The sequence below is a fragment of the Tetrao urogallus genome, assembly GCF_951394365.1.
Source record: "Tetrao urogallus genome assembly, chromosome: 2".
Classification (NCBI taxonomy): Eukaryota; Metazoa; Chordata; class Aves; order Galliformes; family Phasianidae; genus Tetrao; species Tetrao urogallus.
The window spans coordinates 16,354,133-16,376,983 of NC_136814.1; the positions used below are offsets into that span (position 1 = coordinate 16,354,133).

Below are 22,851 nucleotides of genomic sequence, written 5' to 3' on the forward strand. Positions count from 1 at the left end.
TTGTCTCTAGCAGAGGATTTGTTAAAGAATGGGATTTAGTAACTTTTAGATTTTTTTTGTCAGACTTGTGTATGATCGCTAATTGTCATCCAGGTAGATGTTCAAGTTTTCTTTTAATTTAAGCTCCTGACTTTATCGGTTCTGCATGGCAACATCAGCAAGTGCAGAATTTTTCCCTCATTATGCATCTTGCCAGAAACTGGAAGTTTTTTTCCTGCTCATCTTTTACCTTAGATCTGTAAAGAAGTTCTTTTTGTCTCTGCAAGAGGTCGCCTTGGATGACTCAGGTTCCCCAGTGAGTTGCTCACCTCCCAGACAAAGAGGAGGGCATAGCAAGCCTTCCTCCCAGTTCTGGAGTTAACTAGCTAGTAACCAGACCCACGGGCTGAATAAGAATTCCTTAGTTCTCAGTTGAGATTCTTTGAAAAATTCTTGTTATGCCAGAAAGCTTAACAGTTTGTGAAGGGGTCGTAGAGTCAGCTGGAAAAAGAGAATGGACAAGACTGCAGTTTCATAATCTCTAGGCAGGAAGAAAATACAAGGAGAAACAACTCCATTTGCTTTAGCTATGCACCGTAAGTGAGAAAGGCGTCATAAAATGCAGATCCTAGTTTTCCTTCATGAAATTCTTGTCGGATTTATGAAATGAAAATAGTGCAAACAGAATTGTTTCTCACCAGAGAGGAAAATATGATCTTTTTAATAAGAGGTTTCTCCCAGGTCGCAGGAAGAAAGGGGTCAAACTGGGCTCCAGTCTCAAATGGTACAAATCCTCCCCATTGGCAGCATTGGTGTTTTCACAGTGAGGATGAGACTTCACAAGAGAGCATGCTTCTTACTTGCACTTTGGGAGAAGGTGGAGGCTTGGTTTAAGGATGTTCCTGTTGCATCTTGGCTGTCAAAGATTGAAAACCCACTGGGATATTTTGCTATGGCTAAGGAGAGACTGATCTAGCACAGCTTTGCTGTATCTGTGCCTGTGAACATGCTCTGCTAATGCCTAATTGGAATCTGAGCAATTAGTTTAAGAAGCCTTGTCAGAGTTTCTTCTTGGAAATTGGTGCCTTTGGAATTACATATACAAGGTGAGTTTTGTTGTCATTTCTCAAGACTACGTATGTAGTAGGAAAGCAGCAGATAGCTGCAGTTTTAATAAAGCCCTCGATCCCCTCATCTGCAGGATAACAACTTCAGAAGTTTTCAACTGCCTATTTCTGCTCCAGAGAAGGTTATTGTTGGTAGTAGAATCTTTAACCTTAGATCTTAAGGAGCTGTGTTTAATCACAACTTGACGCATCTGGGATATTCTTGGATTTTTTACTGGCTACAGAACCACTCTAAATAACTTAAATGAGAAGCTCTTTCCAACTTTGCTATTTCTAATTTTAGAACTTAGAGCAACCTGTTCACAGGCAGTTGCATCCAATGCCCACTGCTGAGGATAAATCCGCACAAGGCTCTTTCTGGGGCACAGCTGTATGTGAAGGTATTTATGGCGTTGCTGCTGCTTCTGCCCATCCTTACTGCCCTGGACCATGGTGTTTGGTTGCTTAGGAACAGATTTGTGAGATGACAGCTGTGCCGATGTCTTGGCTTTCAGAAAATAAGGGGTGTTAATCAATTCATACTGTAGCTGACTAGCTCAGTGGTTTATTAAATCCAGAGTGTCTAACTAGTGCTTCCTCTGAAAGATTTTGTTTACCTTTTTGTTTAGCTGAGGTTTCCAGCTGTCTTCAAAGCACGGTGCAGCAGGCATCAACTGTGAGCTTTCAGAGCAGGATAGAGCTTAATACCAAGTGTGACATTTGGAAGAGTGTCTAGGGAGATGAGCTATGCCTGCTTATTGCATTTCAGAAGCACTTTACCATTTGCCAGGCTTTTTCTTGAATTTCAAATTCCTGGGGGAGTTAGAAGAGGGAGGGTTTATGCTTCCCCAGAATAGCTGCGTATGCCTTTTCCCCGCACAAATTAAAGATCCCCCACTTCTCCCCCTAGCTTTTTACACAAGCGTGTAGCATGTAGAAGAGCAGGGCAGAGAGCCTGACTCAGTACTGGGCTATGACCAATGCTACTCCTCCATCATTGCTTCCTCTTTCTGCTCCATACCCCCGATTCCTCTGGTTTCTTCCTTCCGTTCTTGCTGCTGCTCACCTTATCCAGGTCTCCTGGCAGAGCAGCCAGCATTTGTTCAGCTCCTTAGCATCAGACACAGCAACATGTGCCTGTCTCCTGGGCTGGTGGATGGACAAAATAGCTGATTGTGTCACGTGTAAAGCAGAACCTCAAAGATAATTGCCTTGTGAGCTGTAGCCTGTTGCACAGTGTGACATGGGAAGGCTGGGTTTTGTATCATCAGGGAGATGGCAAAGTAGCAAGGTTTATAATATTCTTATTTTCACTTTTAGTTCATGATTTAAATACCCACAAGGAGCAAATTTACTCTTCTTAAAATGATATATTTTTTAATTATAATGTCATTGAAAAATTCAATTTTGCCTGTGCTTTAATTGCTGGAAGGTTTTTCAAACAATGATACAGGAAGAAAGCAGCTGTTTTTGGTAAGGCAGGGGTGAGTGCAGAGAAACTGTAAACTGCAGTAATTTTTTAGTACTGTACTCGAAAGGCTTTAGGATCTGTTTGCTACTGAAACTGTGATAGGTGTTTGTATGGCAGCTAATAAAAAGGGCTTCAGGTTAGCTTTTTGATGCTTTTCCAACTGAAATGTTAGTAATGGGAATCATATGAAATACAATGCAAATACAAACATATTCCAGTTCATAGGATCACAGAATCATAGGGAGGGACCTCTAGAGGCCATTGAGTCCAGACCCTGCTACAGCAGGTTCCCTACAGCAAGTTGCTCAGGGAAGTATCCGGCTGAGTTTTGGATATTTCCAGAGAAGGAGACTCCATGGCCTCTCTGGGCAGCCTGTCCCAGTGCTCTGTCACTCTCAAAGTGAAGATTTTTTTCCTCATGTTCATGTGGAACTTCTTGTGTTCCAGTTTGTGCCTATTGCCTATTGTGTTCAATGTAAACGGATGCAATCAGCAGTTCACATGTGGGTTTTTAACAGTTGTAATCAGTAGAGATTTTATTAATACAAGTCAGGACAATAGGATTTGGTACCAAAAAGTCTAGCTGCCCAGCTAAGTGCTCTCACATGGGATTACCAGCAAGCCAAGATGCTATGTGAGACTGAGGTATAATGTGATCTACTAAATTCTCCCTATTTTTTTTTCTTTCTTCTTAGAACAGAAAGGAATTGCATTACCTCACTTCCACTGGAAATCAACCTGACTGGGATTGGGGGATAGGGGAAAAAGTGTTTTTTCCATGAGCTGTCTCAAATGCTCACCGCATGTATTTTTAAGGTGCATGATCTCGTAGGTGGTTCTGCAGCAAGGTGAGAACTGTTCTTGCTGCCTGTGCTGATAGCTGCATCCCCCACGCTATGTGGTTTGGCACAGGTTTGCTGCCATGTGGGAGCTCTGTTCAAGCCCAAGTTGTGTTGCCTCTGCCTGAACTTTCCCGTGCGTATGCCCATGTCTGATGGAGAGGCAAGAAGTGATAAGAGGGCTGTACCAGCTCTCTGGCATGGCACGTATGTCCAGGTTTGGTGATTGTCTTAGGAGGGCAGGAAGGTCTTCCTCTCTGAGGAAAAGTTTGGGAGCGTCAATTAATTTTCTGCTGCATTGAGCCAAGAGGCAGGATCTGAGGTCTCTTACAGGTCTTCAAATTGGCATCAAATCATAGTGATGCATCAGGCCAGGCAGCATTTTGAGCTCTGATGTGGGAATCCACAGCTGGAATTTGTCTTCCCACCTAGGACACGTCTCCTCCTTCTGCTTTTCAGCTACTCTGGAAAAAAGCTGTATTTCAGTTATGCTCAGCCCCATTTGCTCCCAGGCAGAACAGGCAAAGTAGTGATGACTACTGAATTAGTTCCACCCAATGAAAGATTTTATCTCTATACAGCTCTCTTTTGTGTTTTTCCTTTCTACTGTCGCATTGCTCAGTTCTGTGGTAATTGTTGTTCAAGGACATTTGCTCAATTGAGCTGATTCTCATGGTCTTTTCTGGCCTTCAGAGCACACAGGATGGCTGTAGCGGGAAGCAGACTTTTTCTCAGTATACCATTGCATAGTTGAATGCCCGAGTAACCTGTCTCTGTGGTTTGCAGTCCCATTGTTGACTTTACAATGTAGAGATGTGCTCTAGCATCACCTAACTGATGTCTAGTTGAATTTCAGTCACCATTGTGAACATAAGGGAGATTTGTGTCATTAGCTTAGTTCTGTTCAAATAAATGATTCACACTTCCTAATCCTCTAGTTTTCTTGATACTTATTTAGGGTGGTACAACAGAGGCAATAAGGAGAGGAATGGCCCTTGATTCAAGTTATCCATTCTGTTTGACCAGTCAAATTGCTAAAAGATCAAGGGCTTGAGCTTCAGGAGGAAAAAGAACACAAACCCAGCCCCAGTAGCATAGCAGCCCTCTGCATTTGGAGATGGGACTTTCCATCTTTGTTGAACATGACTCCCGCAGTAACACCTGAGAGTATCAGAGCATCTTTAAGGGTGGGTATGGGTTTGGTGTTGGTTTCAGTGGGCTTGGGCTCCATTCTGCATACAGCTGCCAGAAGTGAGTCATTCCTAAGGGATAAACAGTTCCTGCCCTAAAACAAGTGATATAATTGCCATTTTCATAGCATTTATGTGAAATTCTGTGACAAACGTTCTAGTTTGGCTCTCACCTACTCAGATCTACAGCCTGTATCTTCCAGGCCTGACAATAGGATGGGCCTTTGTGCACTGGGCTGGAGAGGAGCCCACGTGTGCACAGTGGATAATCTGGGATTGGGCAGGAGGCATGGACAAATCCAACTGCAGGCATAACTCAGGAATAAACAGCTGCTTCTGTCTAGCTAAGGCCCTGAAAGGGACTGAGGCAGGCATCATGGCAGCACCAGCTCTGAGAAACCCCAAGTGCCTGCAGGGATTGCTGCCCACCTCAGTGGGGAAATCTTCACTATGAAGCCAGCAGTGTGGGAGCTCTGCTGATTAAGGGATGTCTTATTTTATAAATGTGCTAGAACACAGACAAACAGCTGCATGAGCCGTTTTTGTGGAAGTGCAAATAATAATATTGCAGAGCTGTTGTATCCTTGGAAATGATCCAAGTCCAAAGCAGGATTTGGTTGTGTGCTTCTGGCGGTAAGGTTATGTGCTTGTACCAGATGGAGACTTTAAATTTTCATCAGCAGGTCTATAAACACAAAGAATATCCTTTTATCAGCCCCCGGGCCTCATGCTAATAAGCTGCAAGTGCTGATCTTCAATTCGTGTGGAGTGGGGGCACAAATGAAATAATATACATTCTTCCTGATGATTATCCATCATGTGAAAATGAAATCAAGACATGAGTAATGACCTGTTTGTTTATTTACTTCTCCATCTCCTTTTAACACCTTTTTGATACTACCGGTGATTAAAAATTGTTAATTACTTGAGGCATATTCTCTAGCGATGAAACTGTGTTGACTACTTGCAGATATTGGGCCAAGCCAACACAAAGATGCGTTAAGTTTGCTATGGAAGGATGAGCAGAGAGGTATAAGCTTTGCAGCAATGCTGCTGAATGTCATCAGAAAATCCCAGCTTTCTTAGTGGATGCAGAAGTATGGAGGATTGATCAGTAGATTGCTGCCTTTGTCTTGGGCAGTGGGGCACTCTTGTGTGCTGTACGTGTGTCCTAGCTGAGAAGCTCTGTCTGGACCTAGCAGGCATCCAGCTACTGGTATTGTGCCCCATGGTTCATAAATATTTCAGGACATTTGTGTGTTGGAACAGCAGCGTCAGCTCTTCAAGGTGTGTTGAGGAGGGACTCTTCCCTGACCAATCTCTTCTAGGTGGGGGAAATGTGCAAAAAAATGTTTACGTATCCGTAAAGATCAGTCTCTGAACGTAGTTTGAGATGGTACCAGGAAATTGTCAGGAGAGCTCAGGCAAGATGCAACTTTATGAATTTTAGATTGGTAGATTCTACATCTGTGTTTTCATGTCTTGCTTTAAGAAGACTTCACTGGAAGTGTAATTTATTGAGAATAGGGCCTACTGTGGGAAAACATACCTGTGTAGATTTGAATCAGTAAATGAAAGAAAACTTTCTTCCTAATAATATAATTCATTATTTTCTGACTAATCAAATCCCAGAGTACGCCCCTGAAACATATAGTCCTCACTTCTTTGATGATTGTATGGACTGTGCTTCATTAGAGGACGGTAGCTAAATATCGCTCCTGCTCATTTATAATTACAGAGAAAGCCAGAACAGAATTGCAAAGATCTTCCTCAATACCATGAAGCCAACAGGATTTCACTTTCCCTGGATCGTGCAGTAGGATTGAGATATGTAGCTGGAGGCAGCTACTGCTATTTTACAAAATATAACAGCAAGCTGAGCATAAGAAGTAGCAAGAAGACAGCATTGGCACAGTAGTTTGCAATTGCAACTGGAGCCTGAGCAAAAGTGAAACTTGATTGAATTATAGGAGATGCATGAGTTTTCAGTCCTAACTTAACATAGGCAATCAAGGCTGAGAGATTGAGGCAAAATAGACCTGTTCTCTTTGATTATCTCTGATTTGCTACTCTGATGGCATATATTCATGTTAAAAGGAGGCCACTAAGCTTGTCTTTGTACTGCACTGGCAATAATATTGCAAGAGAGGTTCTTAAAACAGCAGAATCAGACAAAGTGAAAAGAAAGATCAAATGAAGTAGGGGGAGGGAGAAAGCAGCAACATACAGTATGGCTGCACAGACATCTTAATTTCATTTTAATTAATCTGACCACTCAGAAAGGGAGGGAAGCTCTTTGTATACAAGATGATATGTGAGGTAAGGAGCAGCCTTCTTCCATAACACTGAGATTTCCTTTGACTAGCGTCTCTTAATGAAATGAAGGGCTGCGCTCTGCTTCGTATTTCACAGAGTTAGGGAAGATCAAGCAGTGTGCTGATCCTCTGCATCTTGCTTATGAAACCTGCAGATGATGGATATGCAACCTCTGTAAAATTTTCCTGTTGGTGACTCAAGTGCTTGGCAAACAGGCTGGTGAGGCAGGCTCGAGGATGAGGTGGTGGTTAGAGAGACTGCCTAGGTAGCAGAGCTGAAATCCATATCCCTTTAGGGGGGCCTGTTACACTAGAAGCTGAATGTGGCTTCTGATCACTTGGCAGTGGCATGACCAGGATGTCTTTGTGCTGCTGGTATATTAATTATGATTGGTATCTCCCCCTGCATTGCACTGGGGCAAAAGAGAACCAGAGCTCTGACATTTAGAAATGTGGGTCAGCAAAGGAAGAGGAGAAGAGCTAAACAAGAGTGAGTCCTTGGCTTTTACTGGGAGAACTTCAGAATGTGGGAAGAGTGACTAGTGTAGCTGGGCTATGAATGTGAAATTTCACAGGAAAGCACAAGGTCTTCCTTTATCGATGTCCTTCCCAAACTCTGTGTGGTCACCATTACAGTGTTGGCTTGGAGGCTGTAGGTCTTGCTCAAAAATGGAGCAAAGAACTATGAAAAGGAAGGGATTAAAAAGAGAACAGAAGAAAGGAAAAAAAAAAAAAAGAAAAAAAAGAAAGTATTCCAGCTGCAGACTTGACTTTCATGTAGGCCAATAGTTGTCTTTAACAGCAGCAGGTCCCAATTTCAACCTCTTTGAGTGAGAAGAACGTAGAGGCACGTACCATCCAGTGACTGCAGAGAGATGAAACTGGGACATTTATGAGATCCCCCAATACAAGATTCATAATTAGCAGTCTATGCAGCAAGCCCTTCTAGCATGCAGCCATGTACTTCGCTCGCTCCAGTACAGAGCCTGTTTGCCAGACTGCGTTGAGGGAGGAGAAAAAAAAGATTTTGCCACAAGGGTGACCTGGTGACTAATGAGTTTCATTGATCTTGTTCTTGCAGGAGACAGCAATCTACCCTCTACAGTTCCTGCAGACTTTTCTGCTGGAGGCTCTGAGAAAGCAAATGTGAGATGTTATCCAGAAGCCAGGATGTGTGAGCACACTGAACCTAATGATGCTGCTCTCTCAAGTATGCATGAACACAATAGTATGGAAGATGCAAGCATCAGGAAATCTCTCGATAGCTTTTACAAAACATATTGCAAGAAACAGTCAGACAGCATGGATCCCACCTATGAGGCTGCTTCACAACGTCTTTTGAAGAAGATTTCAGAGCTAGCAGACCGCGATGGTACCAAATATGCATTGCGTTGCCTGCAGATGGCCCAGCTGGTCTTGAACAGAGACGGATGTGAGATCTTTCCAAACCACCCCACTACTGCATGTTTTTCCAAGCCTGCTGAGGGAGAAGTCATGGTAGAGGATAGAAAGAGAACACCTGGACTATCAGATGACGTCCTGCAATTCCTCTTCAAACAAACACAGATAGAATGTAGCCCTGATGTGCTGCATGAGAAGTGATCAAAATGCTGGATTGTTTATGTCACCAGTGACTTTCTTGGAAAGATACTGTCACTCTTAGTACCACCTTTGACAGCCCACATTCAATGGAAGAGGGTTCATAAGGAGCAGATCTTGCCCACCTGGTTTCTGCAGGGTAGCACCAAATAAAAAGCATCTGCAGTCCAAATTCAGCCCCTGCATAGGCATGGAAGTATGTCCATGTGCTGTTGAATATACCAGACAATTGAACAAGCTCAGCATGGTATGCCCCAGACTTAAGGAATTAAATTAAAATTTTGTTCTGTACCTGACTGATACTGTACAGCCTTTGTCTCCAAGATGGTAGCTGAAAGTTGGTGTGCCTACCAACAGTCATATGATCCCACAGGTTATTATTACAGCATGGGTGAGTTTCTTCAACAGAAAAACATGCACACGTGAATCAAAGGAACTACAGCTTCTGAACAGGTTATTTTTTTACAGGAGGGGAAAAAAGAGAAAGCAAAGCATTATCACCTTAGTGATGTTTCTAACGCCTCAGATGTACTAGCTAAGCAGAATGGGTTTTCTGCTGATATATGTGAGCTGTTTTAAGAACAACGTGAAATAGCTGCTTGAGCAGGAAGTCTGCAGATGTGTTCATAGAATCATGTTCATAAAGAAACTGTGGAGTTGATGCCTGCTGCCCCGGTGTTTGCCTGCTGTGAAATGCAGAGAACCTAAGAAAAGCAGAGATCACATCTCAGCATGCCTAAGACTGTGGTTTGTTTGGTTGATTCTGTAGTATGGCTCTCCCTGCCCAGTAGCCTCTGCTGATTTCTGCTGTCATGAAATATGAGCCTGGAGCTTTTACAGAGAGGAAGCCAATCTTTGATGCTTTAGTACAACCTGTTATCTTTACTGACACTGCAAAAGACCTTGAGATTAATTTCTTAGTGTGTTCCTGGATGAAGTAGAAAAAGTTCTGTGTGAGTTTTGAACCATGGGAGTACTTTCTGTCCAGTTAAGGATCAGCTGGCACTAGCTGTCTGCAGCGAAGACTTACTCCTTCTAACACAATCTGCTGCTGCTTATACCCAGAACTTTTTCGCTCTGGTTTTAGTTGGCAAAATTACCACTGGCTGCAGTGAAAACTGGCCTAACACTGGTTTCCCAGCTTGGATTGTGATGACTCTGTCACTTACCAGATGACATTAAGAGGTGACTTGAAGGACTCATTTCCAGCAGTTCTTTTTCATCATTGCCATCTGGGAAATTTACAGAGCTGTGAGTGTGATGCATCCCTATGGATTTGGCAAGTCTAATTCTGCTTTGCTTTGTGCTTATGGAAGCCAGGAGTGAATCCCAAGGAAAACAAATTTATGAAGGAGATTGGACTGCTGAAGTTTGGTGTGAGGGTGCTGCTGTCATGTGGGGCTGCAGTTCAGGCCCCTCTGCTCAGCATGTGGGAGTCCTTTGAAGTGGTCATTCAGGAAATCAGAATTCCTGATTTCTCTCTGGACAGGTAATCATAGAACAGCTTAGCTTAGAGCGGTCCCTAGCAATCATCTAGTTCCAACGCCCCTATTTTAATCTTTAAAGTTATCAGTCATTAAAGCTGCAATTATTATTATAAATATTCTGTTCTTGAATGAAGTCTCAGGCTTTAAAAGACACTCTTAAGAGAGCAAAGATAGTTATGTAGCAGTTCTTACCGATGTTACCAGGCCCACTACTTCTGCAGCTTTTGCATTGCTTCACAGTTTTCTCAAAGGGCTTGCTGGAAAAACTGTGAGTTTTGTTTTCTTTATCATTAAGTTTTATAAAAATTTGGAAAAGAATTGTTTTATGACAGATTTTCATGTTTTAGGTGCTTTAAAGAAGCAGAGCAGAACTCAGCTGAATAAAGCTCCTAAATCCCGTTGAATTTTAAATGATAATAAAGCAAACTAAACGTTTAGGGGAGACTGACCATTGTGCCAGACACCTGATTGTGAAGTTAGGAGCCCACCTACATTTGAGTTCAGAATACCTGATCGTTACTGCTGTGAAGTGACTGTTTCCATTTCTGGAGGAACACTTAATTTTAGGAGGTGTTTCACTGGGATTTTATAGTTTAATCACTGTTAGTAAGTTAAACAAAACTGCTGCACAGAGAATAACACCCATCAGTCCCTTTCCCACTCACTGCTAATTAATTTTTTACAAACCTGTGCTGGAACCTGCTGTATGTATTTCCAAGTCTGCTGAAAGCCAAATGTTTTGCATTACTCATTTTCTCGATTAACATCTCAGTTTCTTCAAGACACAGGGTGAGATGAATGCATCCCTCCCCTTTGCCGCGTGCTCCAAATGAGACTCTGGTTGCTTTTGTAAGAAACACTCAAAATCGATCGTTTCCAATCAGGCAAAGATCTTCGTGAAGTGGCAATTTTCATTATTGCAGTAGTGGGTGTGCATCTCCCTCATGGCAAGGGAGAAATTGCATGCTTAATCAGTGAAATCCATACCATATGATACCCTTTCTTCGACATACAAGATCTCTCAGAGTGTCTCAGGCTCACAATCGACTTGGCATGCTTGCTAAAGTACACTTTATATATGGTTTATCACTCACCTGTTGCTTTTCATTTTTCAAAGGGGGACAGGAGGACAATATATACTAGGCTCTCTCTATCCTGCTATTCACCAGAGCTAGTATTGGTTTCTACCCACCTGCTCAGAATGTTCTGTGTATGGGAACTGCTGAGTCACAGCCTGAACCTCTGATTGATCACCTGAGGAGAGCCATGAGTCAGCCAGAGGAGCACAGGTGAAGGCAATTCACCTGTGCTGCTGGAAGGGGTGGAGCCTGGTTCCACCTCTCCTAGACCTATTTAAGAGCTGGCTGCCAGTGGGGAAGGATCTCTTCTGGAGATCCGCTCTGCTGGTGTTTTGTGAGTGAGCCCAGGATAGGGGTAAGCCTTCTATTTATTCTCTTTTGTTATCATAGTCTGCTTTGCCTAACTCTCTTGTTTATTTTGTGATTATAACATCCTAATATTCTTTGATTATACAGTTCTGAAAAACAAAATTCCTGGTAACTCTCGCTCTAAGCTATACTAAGCTCTGCCTCGGCAGCTCATTGTGAGTGCTGGAACAGGCTACTCAGGTGGTGGAGTCTCCTTCTCTGGAGATATTCAAGACCTGCATGGATGCCTACCTGTGCAACCTAGTCTAGAGAGCCTGCTTTGGCAAGGGAGCTGGATTGAATGATCTCTAGAGGTCCCTTAAATCCCTACAATTCTGTGATTCTGTTATATTACAAAACAGGCACAGCACTTGTATGGATTTTAGCATTTGGTCTTCAGCGTTTCTTTTTGGAGGTGGACTGGCCTACCCTGCTGGTCTAGCTGCTGAGGCCTCTTGACCGTTCCCTTTTCACACTGGCCAGATCTCTAGCACAGATATTTTTTTCATGCATGTCAGATTCTACACTGCAGTTTCATACAGGGCTGCTATTCCTGGGGATTGATGCAGTTGCTGTACTCTGCATTGCCAGCAGGTAATAAAAATTGGGCTGTTGACTTCAATCAGAGCAGGAAAAAACCCAGCTGGCTGCAAACTATGGCCAAGATGCTTGGGTTTGGTGCAATCCCTGTGCAGGTAGGTTTATGCTGGGATTGTCTGGGCTTAGGTTGCCGTCCTTGAGTCATCATGAGACTGATGTATACAGCTTCCTGATGGTTCTGCTTGATAATTTTCTTTAGCTGATCTTGTGGTGAGGGTGCTGTAACTGCATGTGTGCTGGTAGGTGCACAAAACACTGGAGCAGATCTTCAGCTGCTCTCCCAGCTACACAAGTTTATAGAAGTAGGGGAAAAAAATAGAATTGAGAAGAGATCTGGCAGGTGAAGGGAGCCTGTCAGTTCTGTGGTAGTAAATGTCTCCTCCCAGCAGGTGCTGCTCTGTCAGAATCTAGACAATAGCATCCTGCAGGGAAAGGTTATGGAGGAGGACAATATCAACTGCTACAGTAGTAGATATAGCTGGAAAAAAATAAATGTTCTCTTGATAATTAACCTGTCCCTGCCAGCTCGCATTGCTTAACCACCACAGATCTGTTGCAGCTAGAAGGACGTTCATACTGATGAGTGTAGGCAGCTATTGCTAAAGAGGTTCAGTGGGGAAGGAATTCAGTGTGAACCAAATGTCACTTATAATTTTTGCCTGCCTTTATGATGTTCCACTGCATTAAGTGAGATGCTGCACAAAGTAATTTAACTGGAATTTTAAGACAAATAATCTCACAGAAGGAGAGGTAGAGAAATCAAAGTCAAAGCATCTGAACACCTTTGTTTGCTGGATTGGGTTTGGTGATGAATTGGTCTGTGCTGTGAACTAGCTCTAAAAACACCTGGTTTCTTATATTTATACACGTACATATATATCAGCTATTGCTTTAGCTTCTCTGGGCTGAAGCAACCACTGCCTTCAGCTTCTCAGCTTTCTCATCAGAAACTTCCGATGCAGCAAGAAAAGGGATTGTAGGATGCATTTCTCTTCAACCTTCCAGGAAATGAGATGCAAGTAATGACAAAATAGGTGGTTGCTGAAAGAGCAGGAAGATAGACATCAGCAAGGGAGAACATGAAACTCTTTGATTTGAAAGAGAGACATAGGCAGAGCTGGATGCAGCAGAAATACTACATGACTGACATCTACAAGTGTTGGCTGGCATGTCACAGAAGACGTGACAAGTAAACTCTGTGCTGCTGAAATATGCAGTCTTTTGAAAGGTTTGCACCTCTCATGGTCAGGAGCACCTGAGGTTCTTCTTTGCACTGTTCACTTCCAGATACGATGTTCAGCTGATGCCAATATGCCTGCCAAAAATAGATCTGTGTCTCACACTGAGACAGAAGGAAGGGCAAAACAGAGCCCCTTGGAATAAGCATCCCTGGAGCAGGTGATAAGTTTGATGCAGGTCTTTTTTAGAGGAGAGGATGTTTTTTCTTATCTGTATCTGATTTCTTGTCTAGAGTATGAGGCTTGTTCCGGTGTTCACAGTAGATGATTAAGTGCATAGATTTTAGAAAAGTTAAATTACTTACAAGGAAAATGGGATAGGTGAAGGAGATCCGGGGGGTACCTCTTGGGTCAGGTGTTGATTAGGTGGGTGTTAATTTGATGTCTGGGATATGGTTTGGAAATAGTTGGCCATAGCAGCAACTGTGAAGAAACCTCTTTGTGTTGTTTGAGTGCTTGCAGGGCATCTTCTGAACAACAAAGCATTTCCAGGTCACTGACTTTGCAGGCAAAGTTCCACACTTGGTGCAAAGAGGAGAGAGGAAACTTAAAGCCTTTGTGAGTGAAACTAGAAGTTTTGTGCTTGGAGCTCCTTCCTAGAAAACAAGTGAAATCTCATGAAACTTCAGGTGAGTAGAGCAGTTGCACTTACAACTGTAGTGAAAGGTCCTTCTTTTTCATAACTTCTGAAGTCAAAGATATCAACCCATGCTATTTATCCCAAGTCCCAATGCTTTTGAAGGGATCTCACTCTGCCCCTGCCCCATCCATGTGCTTGTAAGAGGGTTCAAGCTCCCATGCAGGCATTCTTGCCCTTAGATAGTCCTATTAGTCTTAATGGTACTGGGTGCCGACTTCAGTGCTCCATTTCCACGGTATACTCCTAGTCTTGCACTATCAGAGTGTCTATTACTGTGTGAAGCATTGTCTTCTCCTGTTGTGTTGCTTTTCCCTGAATTTCAAGTACTTCAAGAATTTTCAGCCCTATTGCTTTCTGAGTTGTTTTTGCCTTCTGTGACTGCAGCATGCCACAGAACCACCATGATGGGCTCATGGGTTTGACCTGATTTTGCCTGGCTGCCCCAAGAAGGAATGAAGCAGTGGCCTGGAAGTGTTGACACTCATGGTTCCCCATTCACGGGTGGAGAACAGTTTTCCTTCTGAATGTTTAGATATTGAGAATGTGGCTTTCAAACCAACTGACGTACCTAGATTTTGTATAGGGCCCTCACCAAAATGTTCCATGTTCATACCATTCTTGCCAGGCTGCATGACCACAGGGCAGAGCAGCCTGGAAGAGCAATCCCAGCCTCTGTCAGATACCCTCTGCTGGTTGTATAAGCTCTAGGAGGGGATTTTCCCAATTTTCCAAATTGTTCTGCTAGAACTCTGGCAATTTGAACAGATGGGAGAGCAGGGACTCTTAATGCTCCAGTCATGTTTGTCTCCTCCTGTGTGGCAGTAACTCTGCCACTTTTCCTCCGCCAGTCTTCCCTCCTATTTGTCCCTATACGCACTCCAGTAATACAAGGAGGCTGCTTTGGTGATGGCATTTGGTACTTTCCATTGCAGAACAAATCTGAGGATTTTATGCTTGCTCAGGTTCTCTTGGCTTGCAGCAGAGGAACAGCACTCTGAGCCTGCACTAGGACAACACTTAAAAAAACACAGCATTGCTCAAGGTTGAGTGTAAACAAAATCCCACAAGAACTTCAAGTGAAATGTGTAATAGAAATAAGAATCAGGAATAATGTTCACCTTACAGGCTTACAAACAGGGCCAAAATTGGTCCTTCGTCACCAATCAAGAGGAAAACAGGACGTGGTGAGTACAAGACTGCCAGTGCCCTTTGTCCTGCATGCTGTACACAAGCAGGTCTGGAGAGATCACTGACCAGGTACATCTCAATGCTTGTGAGCATCGTGAGTGGTAAAATCAGTGTAAGGACATTACAGAATGTGCTGTGCCTCTCCCCTGGCTCCCATCTGGAGTTGTGTTACCTGAATTGTCTGCAGTGTGTCATAAGGACTTAGAGCTGCCCTTACTGTGGCACTTACTGTGGCAAAATCCTCTTCAGGGAAAGATGCCCTTGCTTGGCACTGGCTCTCTGCTGCCGCTCAGCATGACACTGAGCAAACCTCAGGACATATTAGCCCTGCACAGTCCATCTGAAGCCCATCTGAGGTCCTGAGCAGGGCTCTCATTAGAGATGCTTGCTATTTGGCTTGAGTTTTTACCAGCTGAAAAGGACTATCATCCCTTGCTGGGGTGACTCATGCTACTGCAGGCACAGGTTCCCTTGCCCATGTGCACCAGCCACCCTGGGACTAATCTTTGGACTGAGTCTGACAGAGCATTACATCTCTGTTCCCACAATGAATATATAAATATATATATATATAAATGTCTGGCCCAAATTATTTTGTCATCACTGACGAGTCCTCCCGCTATTAAGTCATTCTCCACTTTCCTCTGCTCCTCCAGGTTGTTTAGTATATGTCGCCTCTCTGATGCCTACTCTGACAGAATTTTTATTTTCCCTCCCACACAGCTTCTAAGTGGGAGGCACTGATTCATGCCAGTGACCTGCCTGATACTGGAGCTGAAAGGCAGGGAGGAAGCTTAGCTCTTCTGCCAGGCAGGCATTGGAGCAGATCCTCAACAGTGGCTGTGGAGTAACTCCCAGCTGGCGAATTGAGTCAGGGCTGTTTACACCACAGAAGATATTTCTTTAGGAGCTTAAGATGTTTTCGGTATTGTCATGGTTTGAACAGTTAATCATGTGACATATGTGGGTATATCAGGACATATGGTTTCTGAAATCAGAATACAACAGGCAGTGTACAACCTGTGGAGATGTGTCTGTTTCATTATGGAGCGTAGGTGCCCTTGGGTGGTGCATGTGTTTTCCCACAATGCCAAAGTTCATTTTTAAAAATACCCTCTTCTGTAGGCTTTCTCTAATGACCATTTTTCTCCACATACCTATTAGACAACAGCATATACCAGCATTTCTTCCTTAAAAGTAGAAACCAACACAGAACATGAAATAGTAAATAAGATGTGATTGAGACGGTAGCTGGAGCTAACCAAAGACAGAAAGCTCATGGCTAAAAGGTCAAACCTTGGTTTAAATTGCCTTTGCAGTGGTTCTGTGAATTAAGAGGGAAAGTCTTGTAATGAGAGAACATCTGGCATGGAAAATCTCACCTCAGTTCAAGTTGAGCAGAGTTTTATTGGCAGTAAAAGGCAGATTCTTGTAATGGGAAATGTCAGTCACTCTCAGGGCAGGTAACCCTATCCAGTGTTATCTGCAATGACGACATTTCTGGCTAAGATGCAGTGCATGGGCAGCAGGGAATGCTGCTAAATGAATGCTAGAAATCAGCATCTAAAACCAGCCAGGGAAATTGGAATATATCTATGATTAGAAGTATTAAGATGGGGATATGGCAAGGTTAGTTTCAGTGCTGTGCCCTGCAATCCATCTTCTGTGAGGCCTTCACAAATTAGTTAACTCTGCATTCCCTACAACTTTTTCTGGATAACCAAGAGCTTCAGAGGAGGAGGAAAAGGATGGGATTTACACCAACGTCTTTGCTCAGCAGCAGTTCCCCTAAAAAGGCTGCAATTAGCAGTTGAGTTATCAAGTAAGGTTGAATACTGTGTGAGGAGAACCATGAGGAGAGATGAGAAAAGCATGTAAAAGCTGGGTCTGGGTGTTTGACTCCTTGAAGGTTTATGCTGGTTGTCTGGTGTTCAAGAGTAAAATTGCCAGATCTGAATTACTAAGAAAAATCTTATGGGACAGGAAAGTGCTCATTTTACACAGGTGGGGCAATAACACCAGAATATTTAATATAATAGAATATTTAAAATTAATATTTTAATTTAACACCACTGCTAGAAAGGTACCTTGCTTACCAGTTTTTGAAATGTTCCAAATGTTTTGTGGAGAGTGGTTTCTCCAAGCCTCTGCCAGGGAAGATGAGTTCTTGGGGCCCTGGTCTTCAGAGACTGCTGGAAGGAGAAAGAAACAAACCTGGTTAAATGCTGACACTTCTTGTTCAGCATTTGAGTGCAGCAGATGCTCTCAACAGCCATCTCTTCTAAGCAGGAGTGAAGCTGCTAATGTTATTAGGCCAAGGCAGCCCTGCTTGCAAGACCCTACAGAGCCCAGCAGGTCACAAGGGTCTACTAGCTAGCTGCCCTGTTTGGGCTGGGTGCAGTGAAAGTGCCCATGTCCTTAGCAAGGAGAAGTTGGCTATTTTGGGCAGTAACATCCAGTGGACTGCAACCAAGAACAGAATGGCTATGGCTTGCTGTAGTGGAGATGCTAAGTCATGGCTTGAAAACCTGGTGGGAAGGCAGGCCCAAATCAGGGGAGCTCAGATGTATGTAATACTCCTGAGTGACCAGAAGGGCTGGAGCCAGGATTTACCCCTTCCCAGACCTCATTTAAGAGCTGGCAGTGCAGGCAAAGATATCATGCTAAAGATCCCTGCATACCTGAAGCCTTTCGAAGGTAAGCAGCCTCTGTTTCTGCGTCCACAGCTGCTGTATTTGAGCAAATCCTCACTTGCTGCAGCCTGGAACTTTACCTCTCTGCTGTTATTGCTGTGCTTTCCATCACATTGCACTTGCTCATGCCCATGTCCAGAGTAGTAGAGGTCTCTTTCAGGGTCATTATTTTCTGCTTATGCCACTTGGTTCATCCCTTCATTCTGCAGGGTTACGACTGGATGCTGGGCTGTTACCAGCACAGGTTTTTAATTGTTTTTTTCCTCGTGGAGTGCTTAAAATACTTTCTGCTCTGGCTTCTAAGTTTCACGTGGACTGGATAGGCTTAGTCACCCTCGAGAATTTGGCAGAACAGCTGCCAGCAGAAAAGGTTCAGTAGGCTGAGGGGTATCACTAAAGGCTGTGATATGAAATCAGGCCCAGGGCAGTAGGCACAGCTGATGACTGAAAGTCCAGCAGAGAATGTGCCGAGGAGAATGTCCCACGTGGTTTTTCAAGAGAAAAGCATGACGATCAGTTAGTGCATAGTACAAATGGCAGCAATTGCACCCAGGAGCCCAGAGAGGGCTGAAAACACCCCTCCTATGGGTGTCAGGCTACCAGTGCGCAAAAGCCACTTTCACTAGGTCTGGAGGAAGATGTGGTGGCAGGTTCCTATGCTAGTCCCCCTAGATAACAGGTTGTGACTCTTGGCATCTGCGGATTTCCACCTTGTGAGGACATTTAATCTTGAAAAAGCTTTTTCTCTATATTCCTTGGCAGGCTTTGTGTTACCTCTATATCCTTGGCAAAGGGCCCACACTGCTTTGCAATTTTTTTTGGCTGAAAAGCAGCAGAGGCAGACGTGTGTGATGATATTTTGAACATCAGCAAAGATACACATTGATTTCTGCGCAGTTCTACCTGTAGGCTGACAGGTGCCAGCTGCAGTGAGCCTCTGTTGCTCACAGTAAGTGCTGCTCCTTGAAAACTGGAGCTTCTCCAGGGAGCCTGGTGTTTGCTTTTTGGCAGTCACAAAGTCGTAAAGGTCTCAAGACCAACTAAGGTGGATGGGATGGTGGGCAAGTGCCAGGCAGCATGAAGGTAAGACATCTGGTGTTTCTACTGCACTGTGCTCCTTCCCCCAGCTATGGAGAGACCTCTGGGGAAGAGATGGTGGTAGCTGTGTATGGAGCCATGGGATCAACTTGTGAAATCTGCACTTGAAGTCTTGGTATGCTGGTGTCACTTGGCTTAGATAGTAAAGCCAGAAGTTTAGTAACCATTTGTGTTTGAAGTGAAGGAACTAAATTAAAGTTCTTGGCAAGTGAATAGAGAAGAGAGAACCCAAATTAAAGCCTCCCTGAGGGTAAGACAGTTAAAGTCATCTCCTATCCATCCTGCCAGCCGGTCACTCAGCATGCATCCTGTCAGCCTTTGTATCCCTCAAGGTTGCCCTGTGCTCAGCCAAAACAGTTGGAAAAAGAGTCTGAAAAGAGCACAGGAGCCAGGTGGCTGGGTCCATGGGCAGGAGCAAGCTGGAAGCCCTGGATGGAAAGCAGGGAGAGAGAAGACACAAAAACATTGACTTCTTATGTTGTTAATTCTGCCTCTTGCAGAAAGCAGTTCTACTGTCAGAATTTTGTGATTATCCTTAAAAGGATGTTTTTGGGTTATAGTAGGGAGGGTGGGGAGGTTTATTTTGCATTTGAAAGGTGTTTTTTTTTTTTGTTTTTTTTTTGTTTTTTTTTTTTTTTTTTTTGAACGAAGTTCAGAGCACTCTTCCAACAATGAGAAATGGCCACTGTGTGGCTTGCAGAGCCACTGTCTGTTTGGCTTTTTCCCACTGATCCCACTCACTCCCAGCTGCTCATTCATACTGACTTTACAAATCATGGGGGCTGCCTTTCCAGGGGCAAGAGGGGTGCTCTCCCAGCTGTCATGTTGGAGCCACAGGGAAGGTGTTTTGTGAAGTGTCAAGTGAGCGCTGAAATGTGGTTCCTCCACTTCCTCTGCCTTGCTGTTGGTGTGAGTTATCTGAAATCCCTGGAGCACTAACAGGGGAGATGAGACTGAAAAAAAAAAAAAAAAAACAGTTAGCAGAAAGGGTGGTGGTGACCAATGAGCAAGAAGGTTTATGCAAGAAAGGCACCAGCCCCAGCAAGCCTTGCTTCATCAGTATGGTTTTTTGCAGGTTAATTAGAACTATTGTTTGCCTCCCGGAAATTGTCCTTCCATCACAAATGTAGGTAGTTGTCCAGGAGGGAGTGCCTGGAAAATCGCTTGTCTGTGGCAAAGCCTAAAATGATAGGCCAGGGATACACTCTCCAGTCCTGGCTCTTCAGGTGGTGTCATTTGAAAACAGTCTCCAAAGTCTCTGGAACTAGACAAGCTTACATTGGCATACTGTCTGCCAGGTTCTCTCAGTTCCCAAAGCCACCTTTAAATTTAAGTCCCTTAAGCCTTTTTTATAAGCACATGGCATTTCACACAGACCAGCCTGAAAGGTTTAAAATGATGGAGAGCAAAGAAAAAGGGGATTTTCCAGTGGGAAGAGATCTTAGCAAAGATTCTTCCTGGATTTTGTGGGTTTTGCTCTCTCTTTCATAGGGTCTTTTTTGTAGCTGGGCTTCTGCTTTTAGTGCCAATGGCAAATGAATAATTAAAATTTCTTTGGCAGTGTGAGTGTTTAAAATTTTCTTTTGCTGTGGGAATGTTAGTGCCACAAGCTAGTTCTCAGCACTATGCTTTTGGTCTGGAACTTTGTGCAAGGTTGTAATGAGATTTTTAATATTTTAGTACATAGTCAGCAATGAAAAGTTTCTTTGGAAAAGCTTATGGTCTGTTGCAGAAATCTGTATAACTTTATCTTACAGCGTTGAAATTTGCTTCTATGAAATTTCCATGCCACAATCAACCACAGCACAATATTATTCTTACCAAACAGAACCCATGCTGGGAGACTAAGAGCCATAAATATTTAAAGAAATGAATTACTAAACCAAACTAGCGCCCCAGTCTGTAAATATTAAATGGAACATATGCAGTTGACAAAATGAAGGCAGAAACACTGAATGGGTCTGTTTCATTGCCTAAATGTAATTATTTGTAGCGTAAAGGCAACTGTAAGTCATTTTTCTTTAATGACAAGCAACACCCAGAATAGAAGGGCTTAAATCAACATGTGAGTTAGTGAAAGAAATTTCCATCCTCTTTTACAGGAGTTGCACAGGCTCCAAGTTTCTTCATTTAGGAGGTTACAAGCATGGTTAATTGGATGCTTAAAAAATGTGGATTTATTTTTTTTATGGGGTTGTATAGGGGTGTTGTTTGGGAGAGAAGGCGGGGGGGGGGGGGGGGGGGGGGGCAGGGTTTGGTTGTAGGATGTGTAAGTTCAGCATGCCCAGAACACAGGATGAGGTGCCCCAAAGCTCTCGGGCTGCTCTCTGGGCAGAGGCTGTCTGCAAGCTGCAGTCCTGTAGCAATACCAAACACCTGAAAGCTTGGCCTGGCAGTTGTGTTGGCAGCTTTTGGGAGGTGCTGCTGTTCATTGTCTGACACTTGTCTCCATTGAGGAGTGTGCCAGGTTTTTACTGCCTCCCTGCCTGTAGATGTGGCTGGGGTTGCAAAGGTTGCTCCAGTTGTCATCAAGATGATATCATTACAGCTGGGGATGGGAAAGGCTTTAGTCATAGTCAAATTCATAAAGCCATGAGTAATTGTTTAAGGCCTTTTTGAGCTCTGGTAGGTTCAATGCAGCATTTTAGCTTGGCGATCAGTTAATATCGAGTGTCAGGGTTTGACCATTACTCCAGTATATTGTTTTCTGACAGCAAATCAGAAATCTATACCAAGGTGCAAAGTGGCAGTGCAGATAATATGAAGAGACTGGTGACTAAAAATCCCAGTGGTGCAATGGTATTAAGCAAATTCTGACTTCCTCTTGTAGGAGGGCAAGAAATGTGTCTTTTTTATCAGTGTCCTACTTACCATGGTTGTCAAACCATTGTAATTGCAAGATATATGTTACATTTATTATCTAAAGCAAGCGAGGTAGGCAAATTGCTGTCACAGAAGGACCTAGGGTAGTGGTCGTGACCTTCGTGTTGGTCTTGCAGACAGTGCAGTGTGGAAAAATTATCCTTGATTCTGCAGCCTCAAAGTCTGCTTCTTATTTTATTTTGCTGTGTATTGCAGAGTAATCTAGCATACTCTTCTCTGAGCAGACAAACAGTGAAAAAGGAGTGATGGAAAAGAAGACAAGTGTGTGTGAACAATGTACATGTGGGCATCTGTGTAGAAAACATGGGATGTGGGGGGAATGGTTGTGTTTAGACCAAGTCCCGCATCTTACTTTTACATGTGGTGATTTATTATTATTATTTTTTTTACCTGATGGTATCTTTACAGCTTCTGTAGAGCTTTAGCTGGAAGACCAAAGCGGTGTCTGTACATGTGTTTCAAAATCCCCAAGAATCCACGTTGTATAATAGGCATATATGGTGATGAATAACAGCAGCAAAATCTCAGCATCCATGCAACCCCTTATCTGCTATGTTGCAGTCAGGATTGGGTGCACCTCTGACAGAATTTTCAGTGCCATTAAGGAAGCTGAATAGAGGATGTCATTTGAAGTGCTGGGTTTTCAGATTTGTTTGGTGTCTGTTTTCAGATTCGTCCTTTCAGCAACTTCTGAATGAAGTTAGTTACAAGATTTTCATTCTATGAAAATTAATTGGCTCCCAGGAATGAACATAATCCTGCTAGCACATCTAATTAAGGGATAGCAATCCCCATATTCCCCAAGCAGTTCTTTCTCAGTTTAGAAGGATCTCAGACATGGAAATTCGCATGTCATCCTTTGAAGTTCTAGCTTCTAGGATGAGCCAAATGTGTATTTTTTAAAGCATTTATATTTGAGAGAATCCAGTAGGATAAATACTGTTTATTCATAGAGTGAAAGATTGTCACATCATTATGAGGCGATATATCACTGCAATGAAGGTTCTGACACATTTGAGAAGCGAGGTTGTGGTGTACCATTCACAGCCAATCCAGTGAAATGTGCCGCCTGCTGTAGTTCTGCCTTTGTGACTTTTC

The 22,851-nt window shown here is 43.4% G+C and overlaps 1 protein-coding gene across 1 annotated transcript in view; it reads left to right on the forward strand.

Annotated features, from left to right (window-relative positions):
• The window catches only part of SHLD1 (shieldin complex subunit 1), a gene marked incomplete at both ends in the record, with an annotated part of 35,135 nt that extends 26,633 nt beyond the window's left edge, over positions 1-8,502 (forward strand). Inside the window, one exon of the mRNA XM_079532652.1 lies at positions 7,982-8,502. Coding sequence (XP_079388778.1) covers positions 7,982-8,502 — 521 coding nt within the window. The remainder of the gene's footprint in view (positions 1-7,981) is intronic.
• Positions 8,503-22,851: the final 14,349 nt, after the last annotated feature.